Source organism: Aulonocara sp. 'chitande type north' Nkhata Bay, linkage group LG7, assembly GCF_057382095.1.
Source record: "Aulonocara sp. 'chitande type north' Nkhata Bay isolate Kocher_YH1m ecotype deep benthic linkage group LG7, A_spYH_male_GT1.1, whole genome shotgun sequence".
Taxonomy (NCBI): Eukaryota; Metazoa; Chordata; class Actinopteri; order Cichliformes; family Cichlidae; genus Aulonocara; species Aulonocara sp. 'chitande type north' Nkhata Bay.
Genome location: NC_141350.1, coordinates 66,017,115 through 66,037,899, shown reverse-complemented (window position 1 = coordinate 66,037,899; position 20,785 = coordinate 66,017,115). Strand labels below are relative to the sequence as shown.

At 41.4% G+C, this 20,785-nt stretch overlaps 1 protein-coding gene across 5 annotated transcripts in view; it reads right to left on the bottom strand.

Moving 5' to 3' along the window:
- Positions 1-20,785, bottom strand: part of LOC147326703 (Golgi apparatus protein 1-like) — a 37,309-nt gene that overhangs the window by 14,264 nt on the left and 2,260 nt on the right. For all 5 annotated transcript variants that reach the window (XM_086302029.1, XM_086302030.1, XM_086302032.1 and 2 more), the window contains exons 2-11: positions 8,801-8,830; positions 8,339-8,425; positions 5,898-6,113; positions 3,421-3,624; positions 2,420-2,491; positions 1,996-2,182; positions 1,450-1,664; positions 1,140-1,261; positions 845-946; positions 138-291 (exon numbers count right to left, since the gene is read on the bottom strand). In XM_086302029.1, the coding sequence (XP_086158155.1) occupies positions 138-291; positions 845-946; positions 1,140-1,261; positions 1,450-1,664; positions 1,996-2,182; positions 2,420-2,491; positions 3,421-3,624; positions 5,898-6,113; positions 8,339-8,425; positions 8,801-8,830 (1,389 nt within the window). The remainder of the gene's footprint in view (positions 1-137; positions 292-844; positions 947-1,139; positions 1,262-1,449; positions 1,665-1,995; positions 2,183-2,419; positions 2,492-3,420; positions 3,625-5,897; positions 6,114-8,338; positions 8,426-8,800; positions 8,831-20,785) is intronic.

Below are 20,785 nucleotides of genomic sequence, written 5' to 3'. Positions count from 1 at the left end.
GCCAGGTTTTTGTGCTTTACAGTTACCTCTCCTGAAACAAACTGTTCTATTAACAAATCTAAAACAGCACTTGGAGATCTCCAAGTGCTGTAACCTTCACATTTAATCATTAGATTAAATCAACGGCAGAGACTCACCCTTCGTCCCTGCTCCAGAGAGCGGTAGGCGTGGCGGTACAGGCATGAGAAAATGGCACCAGGTGGCATCAACTCGCTGGTCTCATTCCAGCCGTGAGTGTGGCAGAGTCGGGATGCATCGGACTGACATTTCTTGTACAGGATCGGATCCAACCTAAGCAGCGACACAGGATGTAACAGGCAGATTAATACCTGCAGCTGTCTCTTTGGGACTAAAGCACAGACAGAATAAAAGATAGACGAAGATCCTGGCTCTGAAACGTAAAACCAATGCAGAACTGTCTTAAACCTACTTTAAAAAAAAAAAACAAAACACCAGGGGGGCGGTGCTTGTGGTTGTAAAAATCCTTCCAGTCCCACAGACATCTATGAGAAAAACCACCCCGTCTAAATGCCTCCCTAAGTTCAGGTTCACTTCAGATCCTCACTTGTCAACTTTCACTTCAAAGCAGATGGCAACAGCAAAACTCTCAAGGCTTCCAATCAGCACTTTACTAACAAGTGTTTTTATACCATCTATGGTCGCAGTATTAAATGGAGGCAATCAACTAACCAAGAATACTTTTACAGCAGCCTTGTTAAAAAGCAATACAACTAAAATGATCAATTACCAAAAACCAATAAACTGATATACTAAATTGAAGATGATCATCTGAACCTCATTAATGTCGAAAACAGACTTTCTTCAGCCTGTCGGCAGGACTTACTTCCAGTCTCTGGCGATGAAGTACTGCAGCTCCAGCAGTCTGTGCTCGCAGTCCTCCACCATCTTCTCAGTGTACAGATGTTCCATGAGACACGACAGGATCCTGCAGGATCAGGAAACACAAACGCATTCACATCTCAGCCACACGGCGCAGCAGCCATAAGACCTTGAACGGTCGGTTCTTCTTCAGGTTTTTATCCACATGATCATACAGCAGGTGGGATCATTGCACTTTCTACTGTGTCAAATTTTAGGATTTCTATTTGCTGGATCCCTCTCCCTCCACAAGGACTCACATGGGGTCGCCGCTGCGGATGTGTTTGCATGCGGTCTGGATGACGGACTCACAGGCCTCGTTAAGCGCCCGATCAATGCGGTAGTCGGCCCCGGGGTCGGCTTCCTGGATCAACGTTTGCAGCTGTGGACGGAAAAAATATCATAATAAAATCAAAAAGTGAGCGCAAGACATTACACGACATTCTGGGACATGTAGGAATATGGCTGTGGGACGGTCAAACAGTTGTGTTCATGCAGGTAAATCTGTACAGTGATATCTATGTAAATGTTTCTGTAACCATACAGTGAATATTATAAATGCCATCTCACCGCCTTCTGACAGCTGGGATCGATGGCGCCCATGTCTCCTCGGCCGACCCTCATTAGGCAGTGCAGCGTTCGTCCTTTGCGGTGCAGACCGGAGCAGTGACTCTCAATCTCACTGCGACAGTGCAGCACGATCTCAGGACTCAGAGAGAAATCCTCCATCAGCATCCGCCTGTAATCCATCATCTCACCCTGACACTCGCCGCTGACCACACGACCTGAAAAACACACACACACTGTAGCTGTGGTATCTCGTTTAAGCACAAAATATTCAAACACATTTCACAAAAACAACTCGAGGAACCAACCTGGAAACTGACTTCTGAGGTTAAATGAAACTAACCTTCTACCCTCACACAAACTCGACAGTTTTACTTTGTCTGCCTCAGACTAGTCTTCAGCAAAATAAACAGGAGCGGGTTCGTGGTGGAGAAACAGAGCAATGACTGACATGTAATTGAGCTCTCAGTGGCCTCTGAGTGCCACACAAACAAAAAGGGACATTAATTAGTTGCTGGAGCCAAGAGCGACAGATAAAGGTCTGCTCACCTCGATGGACGGCTGACTCCAGACACAGCAGAAGGTAGGACAGGCGAGCTTCCCTCGCTCGGGGCATGCTGGTGTCCACGTTGCAGTGGTACTTCCTCAGGTCCGACTTGCAGGCTTTGGCCAGCGAGTAGCTGACCTTGTAGTCCTGAGCAATCAGTTTCTGTCTGGTGGTCAGCGCCTCGCGGCACTGATGACACACAACATACACAGACACTTATTACACAACTGAATGCTCAACGAGTCTGATTTTTAATCTGCAGGAAGGCCGTATCCATCACAATTTGTACACTTCATTGTTCTGTAACCATCATCACTATAAGACTTTTTCCCCATCACCAGGAGATGGAAAAGGTTCATTTTAAGTATTTTGTAGAGGAAAAAAAATCTCTATAAATAAAATGTGGACACAGTAAATGGCACTCACCCTCTCAGACATGGAATCCTCAAACTTGTGATTGAAGAGGCATTTGTAAACTCTTCCTTCCCCAGCTAGAGTCTGGAAAAAAAAAAAAAAGGAAAAAGTTCATCAACTTTCAAATTCAGTCATTTTAAGGTGCTTTACTAATGTTAGGTAACAACTACAACTTCTCTTTATCCCATGTGACACAGAAGGCAGCAACTAACCAACCAACTATAGGCTTTACCAAAAAACAGAAAGACTGAAGGTTAATCTTAAAAAGTAGAGCAGCTGAATCCAAACTGGGAGCTGGGTTCGGAGCACACGGGCCTGAAAGCTGAAGGCTCTACCTCACATTCTAATTTTAAATCTCCCAGGAACCACAAACGAGCCTGCAGTCAGAGATAACTATGACGTCTTTAACGTGAACTTTCAATTCAGTTCAGGAGTCAGTGAAAAGAAACCAACGTGGGAAAACCGCAATCTTTCTTTATAGTTTATCACTTTGGATCCACTGAAGAACTTTTTTTTTGAGCGAGTAACAAATGAATAATGTCTTCCATTATAATATTTAATAATGTAGTTGGGTAGTTGATACTGTCAGGTACTGTTAGTTCATTTTAATTTGAATGTTCACAAAGTAATTTCTCCCTCACGGTTTAAAGGTTTGTCTTCTAACTTTCAAAGTAAATAAAAACATCTGGATTTTTCTGATCGTTAACTTCTTGTGCTAACGTCATATAGTCTCGGCTAATCTGCACATTCAGAGAAACACATTTTAGCTCATCTTGAAACAAAGGGACGTTAATTTGAGAAGACCCTAGTTGGATGGTACTTCAGCTTACAAATAATACAAATTTAGCAGTTTTTTTTTTTTAAAATAGGATATAGAATATTTTAAAAAAGGTAGATCGGGAGAAGAGAACGTTAGAAAGTGTTTCCAGAATGTGACATTTAAGAGTATTACTGATCAATTTAAAATAATTGAATAAAAGAATCCTCTGAGCTCTAGAATAAAGGATTCTTACGTTTTCACAGAAGCGTTCTCTGTCGTCTCTGCAGGAGAAGTAGAGGTAGCGGTCCAGGTGGAAGTCGTCGGAGGAGAGCTCGGCGACTCTCATGATGGCCTTTTTACATTCCTCCCTGATGACGTGCGCCCCCGCCTGGTCCTCGACTTCACGAACCAAACCTTTTTCCAAACAGGCGATCACCTCGCCCTGAGAGTGGACGTCCTGTGAGGAGGGCAAAGGTACCACAGTTACTACTGCCGGTGTGGCTCAGCTCCGGTACGACAAGGATTCGTTTCCAGACAGCAGCTATTTTAACATTATCACTTCATTAGTCCAGCAGATATCTACACTTTTTCCAGCTTTGTGCCCCAATATCATGAATTATTACAAGTGCAGCAGTTTCCTGCCTGTGAGGAACAGAAACTCACAATGCAACTTAAAGAAATGCATTGTGGGTAAAGGCTCATATCAGTCAGTGGGAAAGGTGGGTGGTCAAAACAAGTTGGTGCATTTGAAACGTCTCCTTTATACTTATTCAAAGTTGATTGGAGTTGGTGTAAACTGAATTGAACAGCACCAGTTTATTTTTATTTATTCCATCTATTATGTAATGTGTCAAAGAGAACATGCACATTGGGTCATGCAGTTCTCAATGACACACACCAACCTCATCTCCTTTGTCAGTTCTACAGATAAGCCAAGAAATGATATCAACAAGCTATCTACAAGAAGCCGGGCCGCTTCGTATAGTGAGATATCACCAAATACAGAGGTCAGCTGCAGAAAATAAATAAATTAAACACAGTTTCAGCGACCTTTTGTGCTTCTGCTCTTGGAAAACGTTTGTTCTTTGTCAGCTAAATGCTCAGGAGGCTCAGGGTTTGCTTTCCCGTCCAAATCCACATAAACACCTCATCTATAAAACAATGGCTTTACTCGCTACTGCGCGCGCTCCTTTTCCTCAGTTTGTTTCCTCCTTTGTCTTTTAAGCCTGTGAGATCAAGGACTAGATAAGAGTCCAGATGGGCTTTATCTTTTTATATTCAGGAATCTAGGAGAATGCAAACAGTCGTTTCATCTCAACCATCTAGTTTTAACAACAGGTGGAAGACAAATTTCTGATTAATTTCACAAAGTAGAGAGCTGAAGCTTGATTTTAAAGTTTAACATCAAGTTAAAGCTGAGTTAATAACACATTTTCTCATTTTGAGAATCAGTTCATAAACAATCCTGCCTCGTGTCGTTTCAGTGTGCGAGAAGTTAAAGCGCCAACATGGTCTGTCCGATTTCCACTCAGAGCCACTGTGACAAATTTCTGATAATGAAACTAAAAGCACTCCCGCCCACAGATAAATCATCCTCTCTGAGCTCTAATCGTGCCAACGTGATAATAAGTGTGTGTCTGAGGAGCTTATGGAGCTCTGCGGCAGGGAAACACGTTCAGTGGAAGATCGATTCGCTCTGCTCGCTGACAAGCTGCTACAAACTCCTCTTCTCTCATTTGAGCTCAGTCCACTTTGAGTTTTATCTGCTCTCCGACCAAAATCCAGCAGGTCAGTAAGAATATGAGCAGCACTATAAACAATCTTCGATGTACAGCTACGGCATAGTTAGATCTCATGTCATCTTCTCTGACACATCGACACACCTCCAGAGAGGCCGCCATTTTTAAACCTCTGCTGTAAACCTGCAACAACTGTGAGATTTCCATTTGAAACATTCATCAAGTCGTGCACCACAAATTCACCCTCCAGCATCAGAAACACATCCTGAGGCATCTGGGAGCGCTCATTCAGCACAAACTACTTCAACTGTGGTGTGTGCAGCAGTCCATTTGGTGCTGCAGTTTCTTTGGACACATCAACATAAGATTCCTGACAACCAGCTATAGTTTCTCCTGCAAGATCTTGTCTAATTCAACCAAATTTATAACAGTTAGGGCTTCGATTTATATGAACCTGCGACTAGAGCTCGCGTCAATATTTTAACTTTTTTGTATTGTATTGAATGTTTTCAATAATTGTCACGATATAGGTTCACATTAGTATCCTAAGCAAGCACCTGTTGGGTACAAACTGAAAAAACAAGTTGAAATAAACATTAAAAACTAATAACATTCATTTTTAACAGCTCATACAAATGAAATGCATGATTTCCCCCCGCCCCCCCCAAAAAAACAACAACAAACATGGCAGATTATTGGTTCGTAGGTATTGACTCAAGTTAATGGGCAATATAACAATGTGCAGAACATTACTGACTACAATCTCATCTCCATCTCCTAAAAAAAATAGAAGAAAAATAAAGTAGAGAATTATCTAATCAAGCAAATGTTCTGAATACAAACCCATTATTTATACATCTAACAACATGAGTGTAAATAAGAGCCAAAAACAACGAGTCAGCGACACAGATGTTACTCCACCAATAACCAAGCAGCACTAGTCAAACACAACAAGCTTCTTTCTCTGAAGTCCGACATCCCTTCTCCTCACCTTCTCTCCGGTGCTGATGCTGCCACATTTCAGCGTGTTGATGTCATCGCGACACTTGCCCATGAAGCCGCAGATCAGCCGGTAGTCACTGAAAACAATGGTGGTCATCTTGGTGATGTACTGGTTGCACTGGTAGTCGGTGATGTTGCCACGGTGATCTACAAGGCAGGAAACCAGGTAACCTTTCCCCAGCTCCTCCGCGGCACATTCTTTAATCTGAATGGAGAAAAGCGAAGGCGACACTTCGGTGAGAGCTGAAACATAAACCTGCCTTTAAAAGCACCTCGTGTCACGTGTCCAGAACAACGAGGTCTGAACACTTCTGATTAACTCAGCTTTATTTTTACACTTGAATGTACCAATGTCCTTTTTCCTACAAAAATCTAGAAATTGTGATTTTCATTGAAAAAAATAAATACATTTTTAAAAGTTCTCCATTTGTATCTGTGCGCTTTTCTTCGTGCTACCTGGTACTGCACTCCAATCGTTTCTAGATTTGGACCTTTTACTGTAATTCATGCTAAAAGTTTACATTGGTGAGGGTCGTGAACAGATTTTGCCCTTCCATAGGAAAACCACCGGGACTGAAAAGAAATATCTGTAAGCAGTTTTTCCTCAGTGCTGTGTGACAACTTTTCAATGGCAGAAAATGTGTTTGTCCCTCTGCAGCAGTTAATTAAAACTAAATAAATAAAATCCAATTAACCACTCATATTTTCCAACATGCCCATCACTTCCAGATCAGGAACCAGCTGAAATTTTATGATCTATGATTTTGTCCCAAAGCACAGAGACCAACAAACACAAAACTACTGCGATGGCAATGAAAGCATTGAACACGAGCAGACGATGAAAGGAGGAAGAAAAAAAAAAAAATGGATTCACACATTTGCTTTCGTTTGAGTCCACCGATTGGCTGAACTCATCGAGTGACGCCTCGTTCACGAAAATCAAAACTGCCATTTTTGAAACCCGGCAACACACCGTGCTCCCCGAGTCTGACGGAAAGCCACAGACCGAGCAGCAGGGATATCGTCAACGTCCACCTATGTTGTAGCGTTCGTGTCACATACTAATTACGTCATAGGACGCTCGGCAGCGTTGCCATGACGACCACTCACATTACGTGTTACTCAATTGTAAGTGAAAACCTGCCGATCCGAGTAGGTACTAATCTGGAAAAGCGGCTTTAACCCTTTAAGACCTACCATAGAACCAAGTCTGCCAGAACTTATCTTTATATTTTTACATGCTGTGGAGCCATTTGTGGGAGCATTTCAAGTTGCAATACATCAATACAACCGTTATAGCCCAAATTTTAAGAATATGTATGCATTAAGTCCATAGAAACTACATAAAGTGCAAAAAAAGGGCAATAAAGTACAAAAAATTGAAAATCGTTTTTGGTTTTTTACCATATATTTCTAGTTAGAGAAATTTAAGAGGTTTATCCCTCAAAACTGTAAATACAAAAAAGTTGCACAAAATAGTTTCCAACAACAGGAAATTTACTTTGATGGTCTTCATAGTTTTATTTTTGAGATACACCAATTTTTATATACTGCAGGAAAAACGAAAATAAATATTATAATGCAAATTTGCAAAAAAAAAAAAAAAACAGCATATGCATCAAAATAAACTATTTCCAGCAGTGCAATATGAGTCCTAAACATCCCAGAAACTATTCAGAAAAGCATAAAGTCAAACATACCTTTTAAAAACACCAGTATAGGCTTATAATGCCCCGAAGGTTAAAAAAAAAAAAAACCCTACATTTTCCGCGAAAATGACATCACTTCCGGTTTCTGGCAAGTAATGGCGGAAATGCAATAGATCGCGCTGACGTCTATTCCAACGTAGGAAGTGTTATGAACAGCTGATCGGATCGGCAAAGCGTGTTTCTGGAATATTATATTTTTGTTGCTGCAAGTGCTTTTTATGCAGTTTTTGCAAAGCCATATGTGGAAGGAAACCGTGACCGAGGACAAGCTGATGCCATAAGATGTAAGTACAACTCCTCCGGTTTCATATGCAAAAAAATTATTGCGCTAGCTTACGTGGTTCCAGTTCTACAAGGATTTAAAAATAGTAACGCAAAACAGAGCGTGCCCGCTCCGACCGGTTTTAAAGGGTTAATGACTTAACTGGTCAATAAAGGTTACACTGACTAACTCCACCACCTTGTAGTATTACACATAAGTACCAACCAGCCCCGGCCCCGATTCCTCTGACATCTCTTCGACATTTTGGACATAAAAACTGGCTGCAGTTTCTTAACATTGTGCTGACAGCTCTAGTTCCTGATTTTAAAGTCTACTCCAAAATCACAGCTGTCTTAAAACTTCTAAATTTGCCAGTTTATCTGATGTTCTTTTAACCGTTTGGAGGCTTGAATGAAGACCATCAAGTTGAGCTGCAGAGATTTGTTTTTAGCGACTGACCTCAGAGATGGTCGTCTTGCAGACCTCCACCGCTACAGACTCAAACTTTGGGTCTGTGGTCAGGTTCAGCTTATAGTTCCACAGCAGCTGGGGGAGAGAAGATACGAGGTATGACAATTACACCAATAAGGACAGAGTGGAGAAAAAACCCAAGAAAGAAAAACAGGACAAATAAAAAATAAAAACAACATTTTAACATGTCAATCATTTTATATTATAAAGTCTTTCTGTTATTTAATGTGACAGACATTCATTAATGAGACAAACTTCTGGATAGCGGGGGGGAAAAAAAAAAGCAGTAGTACCGATGTTGGCTATCGGTTGTTTATATGAATCATTACAAAACTTGTGCATACTTTTAGTGGAAAATCATTGCGTCATAAAATTATAAGACATCATAGTGCATGCTAGGAGGTGGAGTGTGAGGGTAGAGAGAGAAGAAAAAAAACCCCACACACTTACATGGTTGCAATCTGTAGCGATTTCAGAGTCCTGAAAGAGGAAGAGAAAAAAAAAAGTTTAGCTTCTTCAGAAAGTTTAATTATTGGGTCTGAATATTTGAGACTAAACAGAGAGGACACCTAATTACTGAAATTTTGCAATCTATAACATCCCATAATCCACTGCAGTCTTGTGTGTTGTGGGATGGTGCGTTCAGGCATTCAGCTTCTTGCTTCAGTGCGGTCACCGAGGCATTTTCCTGCAGCTCTGCTTTGACCCGAGGTGACCCCTCCCCCGACTTCCTGCCCCCACCCTCGACCAGAGGAAAACTCACTGTGTGGGTCTGTGAAATAACAGCTCTGCAGATGACCAAAGACTTTCTGACCATTTACCACATGGTAGCCACAGTCAGCTAGGAATAAACTGCCAGTGTGTTTGTGTGCTCTTTTTACAACGTATTTTACACACTGGTGTGACAATGCTCTTCACAAAAACAGTGCAGTGTGAAGAGGGGGAGGGGGAGACGGTACACGATAGTACCGTTGAGTTTTAAAGAGCACTGGGAGGACTCCGTTTGTAAATGGGAACCAGACTGACGCAGAACAGCAGGACGAGAAAAACAAGCAGCATCTACAAACTGACACCAATTAAAAAAAGCTAAGTGAGAGCGATGTCCCCCCCTCTCTCTCACATCGCAGAGTTCAGTCCCCAGAGAGGGGAAAGATGGATGAGGCTACGGTGACATCACCCGCTGCTTTCTGGAGGCTCATTTCGGACGGCTGAGATGAGCATTATCGCCAGCGCAGGGTTAATGCTCGTCTCGTGAGGAGGAAAATGACTGTGAAACCGCGCTGGTTACTGCCTTGTCAGCCATGCTGTTAGCCATTTATCACAGTGTTTGCCCTTAAAATACATGTTTTAAAGAAGCCCACACATGCCACTTTTCTACTTTGTATTTTTTTGGTAAATCAGATTGGGGATACAGGGAATGATATGTGGCGATCCTAAATACCACATTACTTTGGACGTCTGACCTCTTCTTCAAGGTCAAATAAGGTCAAACTTTCGCAAAATGTCTTATCTTTAAAACTATGCTTAACCCTTTTTTTTTTTTTTTTTTTTTGAACCCGTCAGCGGGCTCATTTCACAAACCCTTTTTAAACGACTGTACCTCTGTTACCCTCTCTGGTAGAGACAAAATTAAATTGGTTTTCAGAAGGAAGTGAAAATGAGCTTTTCGGGGATACTCGGCGTATCACAGTAACGCAAACCATTCACAACGTACTGCAGTCTGAACACAGGCCGAAAAATCCCCTCTGCCGAGATGTGCGGTTCACATAAAGGGTTCGAGTTAAACTGCCGTTGTATTGTCAGCATTTAGGAAATGACTGTGATATATGACAAAACCAAATATCACATTACAGTTTGCATCCAAATATGTCACATCTGATCTCTGATCTCACTTTTACATTTCATATCTGCCTTTGTTTCATGTTAAACCCAAAACCTGCTCCATCTTTAAATAAAGTATTACCAAGATCAAAGTCTCAAAATGCTACTGTTCTCATTTTTACAGCACTAAAGTTTTTAAAGGAAAAAAGAAAACAAAATGAATATATACAAAATTAAAGTAAATATTGCCCAGAGAGTACATGATTTTCTTTAAATCTATATCCATTTTTGTTTTGGACACAACAGAACGATGTAAGAGCTTACAGTTCTTGTTGTCAGATCATAATAGTGAAAGCACACGCAAGAAATTAGCTTTACAAGCAGCTGAGTTTAATTTATCTATATGTTATGAATGCTGCCAAACTAGAAAGAAAAGAAAATAGTTTAGTTTAATATTTCTCGTCTTTGGAGCTGCTCAGTCATCCAGGTCGTGGCAGTCTTGTGAAGTCACCCTGAAGCAGTCCAGCTGCCTTCTTTTTTGTGCCCTTAAGACTTCAATATTTCTCCCACTTCCTGACCATCAGTGCTTTGTTGGAAAGTTGAGTGTGTCAACATACAGCAGTACAAAGCTGGGTGGAGAAACCTGGAGGGAGTTGGACAGCCTGACGCCACATCAAACACTGCTGGACTTTTGTTTTTCCACTTTTCCCCCTCCATTTCTAGCCTACAGGAAAAAAAACCCTCATTTGCACACGCTCAGTCCAAAGGTGGAGTGAACAGCTAAGTATCCCATCACACTGTTGCAGAACAAAATGTGAGTCATGTGGACATCTGCGCAGCTTTATCTCAGGATCTGATCGCTTCAAAAAGCCAAACTGTTCACATGCAGCTGACCTGAATCCCGATTGTTCCACGAATCCATCTCTGAGTTTGCAGACTCGCTGAACACGCATTACAACTGTGATCTAACACCAGAGTAAATAAACCCTCTCACTCCTCAGACACACCCATTCACATATTTGAGATGTTCAGCCTTTTTGTTTGCCAGCTTTAAGGCTCCGCTCGCCAAATGTGAACAATCTGCTAAAGCTGCCTTCCCATTTAACAGCTGCAGCTAAATTAAACTTAATCAGCTCTCCTCCTTTGTCTTGGGGAAGCTGGTGTGAGGCTGAGCTATAATTGGAAACGGGTGAGAGGAAAAGATAGGAGAAAAATGACATCATGTGAGAGAAAAGGAGAATCCGGAGGGGGGACATGGCCATTTCTGACACCTTCTCAGTTATTTAGCTTAAAATATAGACAACAGGGGAGGGGAGGAAAGTAGTCTGTTTACTGGAAACAAGAAAAAATTAATGTTTAACTAAAACTCAACACATTTGCATACACTCCTGAGAGAAAACAAGAATCAGCAAAAGCAGGCTGTGCGTGAAGAAAGCGCAGCAGGAGGAAGTGTTACAAACGAAACCCTTCAGTGGACATGAGCCAACCAAGAAGAAAAGCAAACAGATCGAAACAGTCAGCCTGAGCAAACAAGGAACTGCATCCTGTAAGCTGTGTGTGGTGGATTTTTATTGGCCAGTTAAAGATTAACCAGTGCAAACAACCACTTTAAAGCTTTAGCTTCTTCTCTCACATTTTTAAAATGGCTATCTGCAGAGGATGTGCACTCTTGTTTTTGTCTAGACCAAACAGGCAGTCGGAGAGTATTTGGGCCAGGAGTGTGACTGATGTGTGCGTTACCACTACCTCCAATTTCACACACTGACACCTCATCACACAGTGAGGAGCTTTAAAAAACAGGAAATTGCACCTATTAAAATTTCCTTTGTCATGCTTCAGCCATAACTGTTGAACAATTAGTTTTCTAAATTATATTCCAAAAGCCAGAATAACACCACAGTATTTACACAAAACTTGGTTCTTTTGCATTTATTTCGAGGACACATCTAAAACCTGCAGGACACCGACCCTTGAGGCCTGGAGTTGGCCACCCCCGGTTTACAGCCATCTATAAAACACGATGCAGACTCTAAGCAATACCATCAGGAACGCTTGCGATTGGTCACAGCTACATTTTTAAACATCACAATGATCCCAAACACACTGTCAATGGAGTATACCTGGATAAAATTGCAAAGTGGAACAGTCATGGATTGGCCTTCCCAGAGCCTGGACCTCAACAATATTAAAGCACTGTGTGGGATCATTTTGACAGAGAACAGAACAAAAGCCAGCATCCAAAAAAAAAAAAAAAAAAAAAAAAGCTTTGGATGTCCTTTAAGAAGCCTGGAGAAGTATTCATAAACACTGCTTAAAGAACAGGAAACTTTAGCCTCATGTGACTTCAAACTTTTTATCCAAATAGTCATTCTAGTGTTGACAGGAGGTGACTGCCATTATTTCATGCTAAGCACTGTTGTTGGATAAGAAACACACAAAGTGAGAATGGCTTTATTGTGAATCTGGTTGCATTAAAATGTCATTCATGTGACCACAGAAAGTAGAAGAGAAGCCAACAGATGTTATTGTTGGCCACATTAGCTGCTTACACTAAACACATATCGTTCTCTCTTCCTGTCATGTTGTCTTGAGCTGAAATAAACCCACCGTAGCTGATGGGAGGGGGGCGGGGCTAAGCAAAACCATACAGCTGTAAAGGAAATCCAAAAGTAAACGACGAAACAAGAGCACAAAGTCATCCTTTTCTTTAAATTTTGATTTTAAATAAACTGCGCAGCCTCGTCGCTCAATTATATTTGTCATAAAGCATGTGGCAGAGGCGTGCTCCCTCATAAACACCAACATTCATCACGTCTACTTAAATATGACATCCTAATGCAGACAACAGTAGGAAACCGCAAAGCTTCTGATAACAAGCAGAGTGCTCGCTGCCTACACATGCACGCGTGCGTTCATAAAGATATTATCACTGTTGGTGTGAACACAACAGTAGGAAATATCATTTTTAGACAAATGTCAATGCTGAACCTGAAAGTAGCGTCGCAGAAACACCGGATGATGTTTCTTAGCAACCTTTTTCCTCCTTCTTGGCTGAGGAACAAAATATCCACACAAAGTAAAACCTGCCCGCTTTGTTTGGGATAATCAAAGATCACATTAAAGTCGCTGCACAGAGGCGGTAATTCAGTTTCAGAGATGCTGAGGTATCGCTGCTTTATTTATCCGACAGGTCCAATTACAGACCAGCTCCAAGAACATCGGTGAACTTTATTCCATTAGTCTGCTTTTTATTTGTGCTGCATTATAAAACCCTGGAAGTAAATGGATATCTAAATCAGATAAAGCTAGTGGTACTGTTAGGCCAATTATTGGGGCCAATATTCAGCATTTTTCTACTTATTGATATTAAATCGACATTTTCATCTTCGGCTGCATATCCAGGTCCATGCAGACACACCCACAGCTACCTCAGCTATTTATCTCCAGCTATTCTAGGTGGAGGACAAGGTGTTCCCAAACCAGGCAAGAGATGTAATCTAACCAGCATGCCCTGGATCCACCCTGGAGCCTCCTCTCAGTAGAATATGCCAGAAATACACCTGGGAGATACCCGAGTCAGACCCCAGCTTTAATATGGAGGAGCACTGGCTCTAACTTTGATGTCAAGCTGACGACGTTGTTTTATCTGCCAGTTGAGTACCTTCTCAGTATTTATAACGTAGTGTTCACACAAAGTAAATACCTGCACGCTTTGTTTAGGATAATCAAAGATCAGATTAAAGTAGCTGCACAGAGGCGGTAATTCAGTTTCAGAGATGCTGAGGTATCACTGCTTTATTTGCTTGTGTTGTGCCACCACAGCCGGGTTAAAGACACAAGTGTTTTACCGTTGTTTAAATGATATGTCAGTATGGAAGATGAATGGTTCACAGATTATTAAAGGGGGAAATATTGTTACAGTTCTATAAATTAGATTTTATGGAAAGAAACAAAAACTGCTCTCTGATGTGAGGATAGGAAAGTGGACAGCTCTGTAGTACAGTGTTTGCATCACTGCTAATAACATCTAATCCTGACAATAATTTTAGTTTTTTAATTAATAAATTCAAAAATGGACTGATTGGATTCTGTGGAGCTTCTGATCTTTGCCAACTCATCAAACACAGCACTCCAGTTGTAAACACAGCTCCTGCAGCCTTAATGTGCCAATTAGTAATTATGGAGCTGGGCGGAGGAACAAGACGAGGCTCAGCGGACAGGCCGGAGCAGAGCCTTCGCTCTCTGGGGCCTCCGCCCTCTGGACTCCCTCTGCACCACGTACACAAAACCACAACCACCAGCAGCAGCCCTGACAGTGGGCAGGACGGAGACACAAAAATGCACCGAGTCTAAAAGCAGCTCTCAATCTCACTCTCACACCTGCAGAGTGCCAGCTGGGCCTTATACACATGATGTGGGCAGGCTACAGGGCATGCAGAGTGGGCGTAGAGAGGCAAGATATCAGAACCCCTCTCCACCGCTGTCACCGCCCCCAAAAAAGCTCGTTCTGACTGCGTTCATCTCATAGCGTGAAAACAGCAGAACTGAGACTCACTGAGGGTTCGGGAGGCCGACTTCCCCTCCTGTCATTTGCTTTGTCCGCTCAGCGGAGTGAGAACGGGACAAAAATATCCCTGCAAGAAATGACTGGGAAACCCAAAGTCTATCACAATATCCCAGCTGACCAAAGAGGGTCATATTTACAGCACAAACTGTGCTGAACCAAAACTGATTTGTTTGCGGATTTTAAAGAGATTAAATTTGTTTTTCAGCCCTGAAAATCTCATGTAGATACCTCCTGTCCTTATGAAGCTATGAGTGTTCAAACATGATAGAAACAAATAAACAGCACCAAATACTGTGAAGGTAAAATTTTGCATTTTGCTTCTGATTCCAAGGGGGACGGGTAGCACTCACTGATTTTTCATGATAGTACTGTGTTAATGCCCCAAAGCCTGCAGTATTTTATGTCTTAATGCTTACTTTTTTAATCTCTGAATCTTAGGTCAATCACTTAATGATTTTCTCCCTTTTCCCTGTTAAACTGCAAAAATACTGCAGTAGTAAACATGTAAGGCCCAACAAGCTTCATATTTTACAGTGAATCAAACATCCTGTACAGCAACAGTGGGGAAATTTAGGCCTAAAAATAACATTTTCTACACAAGTAAACCTCCATAAACTGTCTTAGCCCACAGATTGAGTTCTGAGCATTAATTTGACAAAAACAACCCCCACCCACTCCAAAACAGAAGAAGTGAAGAACCAATCAGCTGGTCCAGATGCACAAAGAAATTATTCCAAGCAAAGATGGGTATTAACATTCACAGGAAGTCAGAGCAAACAAAACAAAAGACTTCAGCTGAGATCAAACAAGCGTCTAATCCTCTGACTGTGCGAGTTTGTCTTTTTCCACCCACTACAAACACAAACTGTTTCATCTATCACATTAATTTAAGTCATGACCTTAAACACTGTTCTCAGTGACATTAAAAAGGAATGGAAAGGTCTTGATGCAAATTAAATAAAATCCTCCGGAAATCGCTGCAGATGGCGCCGAGACAGAAAATATCATCAACCTGCCGCCATTTAGAACAGCGAGGGCTCGTTTTCATTCCTTCCTCACTTCTCGTGTCGTTCTCATCTCTTCTCTTTTTACTTATTTTTTTTAAACATGTTTTAAAATTTCTGGTATTTCTTAACATACTTTTAAATTTCTGTCTGAAAACGTTAAGAAAGTGCTATCCATAACTTTTATTATTTCGAAACGAGGAGCAATCTGACATTTTGTTCTGTCAGAAAAGAGTCAAAAGCCAAAAGATAAACAGGAGTAAAAGGTTCAACTCTGAATTTTTCACATTTTTTTCTTGAAAAATGACCACAAACAATTACTAACCTGGTGATGTGGTAATTCATGCCCAGGGTCTAAAACCCCAAAAGAGATTATTTGCAGTGAAAAGCAGCCCTTTAGAGAAGCTAGAACTGGAACATTTTTACATGTAAATGGCCTTAACAGTAGATGAACATGAGTAACAAGAAGACAACAATACCACAGCCTTCTGGGTGAATGCAGGCCATCTGTACTGACACTCAATATTAAAACGCCTTCATAAATTCATTTTTTACCACCTCCCAAATCCTGTCCACTTAAAAATCTACCTATAAGCAGCTCACTGCCCTACATTTTTCATAAGCAGGCTACAAACAAAGGATTTCAGGATGACTTTTACCAGCCGAGAGGGCGCAGTCTTGTGATTGTGAGTAAGCAGATAATGGGCACAGCGAGAGGACCCGTCTTAGCTGCTCTAAGCTGCTGTTGTGGCGTACAGAGAGAGGCCTCTGTCTGCTGCAGATCTGCTGAAGACAAACAGCTAATGAGCTTAACTGAGAGAGCGAGCAGCCAGAAGCTGCCACACCAACAGGTCTCTCATAAGGAGCTGTCGAATGAGCTTAAACAAAGCAGCTGAAGTACACATTCCTTAAAACAACTCTCTCTGGAACACATCTGGATGAAGATGAATAAAAGCGACCATGAGCGTGACTCAGTGCTAACAGTCTCCCAAATCAATCTGAAGCCACCACAAGTTCAACTACATCAACCTGATTACGTTTAAACCATCTGCTGCACCACTGGCAGCAAAGCTAATTTATTAAAGATATTTTTAATGTGCATATAATTTTTATGATAACCAGTAAGATTTCTAAAAATAATGAACATTTAAGAGGCAATTTTAGAGGTTTTATGAGTTTTATAAATGATTCAGACTCATTAGAGACTGTAAAATAGAGCTGGGCGATATATCGAGTTTTTAAAACATATCGATATATTTTTATACGAGATATAAGATGTGACAATATCCTTTATATCGATATAGTCTATGTTACGTTATAATTATAGTTGTGGAGCCGCAAGTTTGCCTCTCTTTCGTCCACTTTTGTCTCTACGCAACGTTACTCCGCCTCGCCTTCACTGAAGACAACTCCCCCTCCTACCCCATCGCTTCACGTGCAGGCAGCGACAAGACGGACACGGCAAATCTCCGTTAACGAGTTACTGCGCATCGCCCCATGCGTGGGGCTGGACGGCGTCAACGTGCTAACCGCGCTAACGAGCTAACCGCGCTAACGAGCTAACCGCGCTAACCCTAAAATCCTTTCATTCTCTCAAAAGTTGATAGCGCGCCTTATGTATGAATTCTGGTTGTGCTTGGTGGCCACGAACCGATTTTATGTGGAACACGGCGCTCAGCAATCTGTCAAAAATGTTTGAGTACGACTTTGGTAAGCTACGGAGCTGCACCGCTTGATAGATTGTCGGCGCATTACGGCTACCGAGGAGCTTCGCGGAGTGATACGTACTGTGCATCAACGTAATATTACCGTATTGTGTGTGTATAAGGACCATAAATGGCACCTGTAAGAGACGTGGTTATGAAGCGGATTTCAAACTCCAGGCTATCAGTCACACAGTAAAAATTGGGAAAAGAGCAGCTGTAAAATCTGTCTGTCTTTGTTATTACGCTCAGCGTCTTTTAGTTTACATTTTGACTGCACAATTGTGAGCTCTTTGTTTAGCACAAAAACAACCTTGTTTTCTTTTATTTATGGAGCATTATTATTTAATGAATGCTCATAATTTAATTTTGAGTAATTTTTCATGTACATCTGTGCTGTATGTTAATAAAAGTGCCTGTGTGACATCTGGGACACAGCTTTGACTAAGAACTCTTTTTGTTCTTACTTTATGGCTTAAAAAAAATATCGAGATATATATCTTATATCGCCATCCAGCTAAAAAATATCGAGATATGAATTTTGGGTCATATCGCCCAGCCCTACTGTAAAACGTTCAATATAATATATAATCACAATATAATCACATTTTGATTGCTTGCTTTACGAAAAATGTGTCAAATGTGCCCAAAATTACAGACCCAACTGTAAATAACTTCATTATTACAGAAGTTGAGTATTAGGGAAAGTTTAATTAGGATGTTGCTTCAGCTGCACTAAAATAAAGAAGGACGAACAGACTGAACAGGGCAGCACCTACATTTTCAAACTGACCACACAGCTCCAACACATTTCATGTTCGTCGAGCCGTCCGACCTCTGCCTCCAATTGCATCAGACCTACGGCCACTCTCCTTCATCCACAGTTCAGCCTTCTCCACCTCTTACCTCCTCCGGCCTGAAATCTCCCCCTGACTGAATATTTAACCGATCCAACATTTATTTATATCTGACATCAATCTGATCCCAGCTCAAAAGAATCGACTGAGCATCACGACAACAGACCAGTCGATTCAAATCAATTCTATGTTGTTGTTATTTTTATACTTTTTTATTATCTAATTATTTGGGGGAGGGATTTGTGACAGCAATGATAAAAAAGTGATATTTGTGAGGTAAATGTTTCTGCATTAATGTCCTTCAGAAATCAAAATGTGGGTGGTAACATAAAGAAATAGTGATGCTTGGACTGTGGTCTTTGCTTGGCATTATCCAAAAGACAAACACACACAAACACGCTTTTCAGTATTAGATGCTGAATGTGCTCATGCACTGATCGATGCATGAGGATACAAGGAAAGGAAACGAGGACAGTGAGAGGCTCTCACACTGAGCTGAAAAGAGACCTGAGAGCTGTGCTATTTACCATTTACTAGAGCTGGGCGATATGAGATTTTTTCATATCACGATATGTTTTTTTCATTTCAGGCGATAACGATATCTATCACGATATAAGCCAAATAACTATATTTGTAAGATTTAAATGTGCCGTTGCTCACAAGTAAAATGTGAAATAATCAGCAGCTTGTTTTTATTTAAATATTTATTTCCCATAATAAGTTCAACAGGGTAGATGTACTTAAGGAACATGAGACTTTTTCAGATAAATAAAGGCAAATATTGCAAACTACACAAAAGGCAGCCGCTAAAGCGTTTAAGTTTCAAAATAGAACAAACGAAACAGACTAAATTGTCAATTCCACTTAGAAACAAAATATTAATTCTAAAAATAAATCTTAGTTTGTTTTACAGAAGAACAGACAAAACTGACTAACTTTTGTCAATATCAAATAAACTGAGAACTAAAAGGAAATTCTCAGTCTCTCCTTGTTGTATAGCTTAGCTTTTCAAACAGTTTTAACAGTTACTTTAGTCTGACAAAAGCCGAATGACGAATTAGCGCTTCCAGTCAGAGACTGAGGCTACGTCCACACGTACACGGGTATTTTTGAAAACGGAGATTTTCCGTTTTCGTTTTAAAAAATAATCCCGTCCACACATAAAGGGAGAAATGAAGGAAAACGCTCCTATGAACATGCCAAAGCAGCAGGTGGCGCTAGATTCCTAACCGTGCAGAAATGTTGGCCAATCAGAAGTCTAGAAGCCTCGGTGGGAAAAAGTAAACAAAGCTGGGGCATAGAAGCAGAACCGAGTCGTATGTGTGGAGGGACAGTAACTGTGTGTATATGTAAGCATTTAAACACTGCAGAGAGTAGAATTAACAGTATTGTAGAAATTCATTTCACCGAAACAATAACGTGGCGCACAGTGTGACGCATGCACCAGTTTATTGTATTTCCAGACTTGCTTTCGGCACAATTTACAGTGCACGCTACTCTGTTTTTTGTCAGACTTGAAATAGCCGAAATACCTTCACACTACGGAACTTCTTTGGCTCTTCCGTTCGACAATCTCTCCGGCATTGGAACCATCATCTGTTTTCTCTTCGGTCACGCTCGGTTGATTTTTCTAGTCGGCACACTCATTTCCTCCATTACGCGCTGGCTCCATTACCCGCTGGCTGCTTCCCAAACAAACACACATGCGGCTTGGCACTTGTGCTGTACGTAACAAGTTACGCGACGTGACGCTGCGGCTGTGATTGGTTCGGCTCTGCGCTACTTGATTTGGATTGGCTGACCTTTTTTTTTTAAGAGGACAAGAGCGGCGAGGTCTATCGCGATAGCTTAATTTCTCTATCGAGTAAAAGTTATATCGTGATACATATCGTTATCGTTCTATCGCCCAGCTCTACCATTTACTAATAAAAATAAATGTGTATTCTCAGATGCTTCATTTTTTACAGTGGTGTACACAGTCAGGCTCCATGCAGAGGAACAAATATCTTTGTGAAGGCAAAGCTCTGGATTTACTGATTATCTTCCTACTCTTTACAGCCACGAGCTGTGGGTAAAGACTAAAAGGATGAGACAGAGGACACAAGCAGCTGAAATGAGTTTCCTCTGAAGGGTGTCTGGTACTCAGTATGACAAGGTACACAAAGGCAAGATATCCATATTTTTAACTGGACTTGAAAAGAATGTGGGGCAGCACGGTGGCACGGTGGTTAGCACTGTTGCGTCACAGCAAGAAGGTCCTGAGTTCAATTCCACCATCAGGCCGGGGTCTTTCTGTGTGGAGTTTGCATGTTCTCCCCGTGTTTGCGTGGGTTCTCTCCGGGTACTCCGACTTCCTCCCACCGTCCAAAGACATGCAGCTTGTGGGGATAGGTTAATTGGATAATTCAAATTGCCACTAGGTGTGAATGTGAGTGTGAATGGTTGTCTGTCCCTATGTGTTAGCCCTGCGACAGACTGGCGAC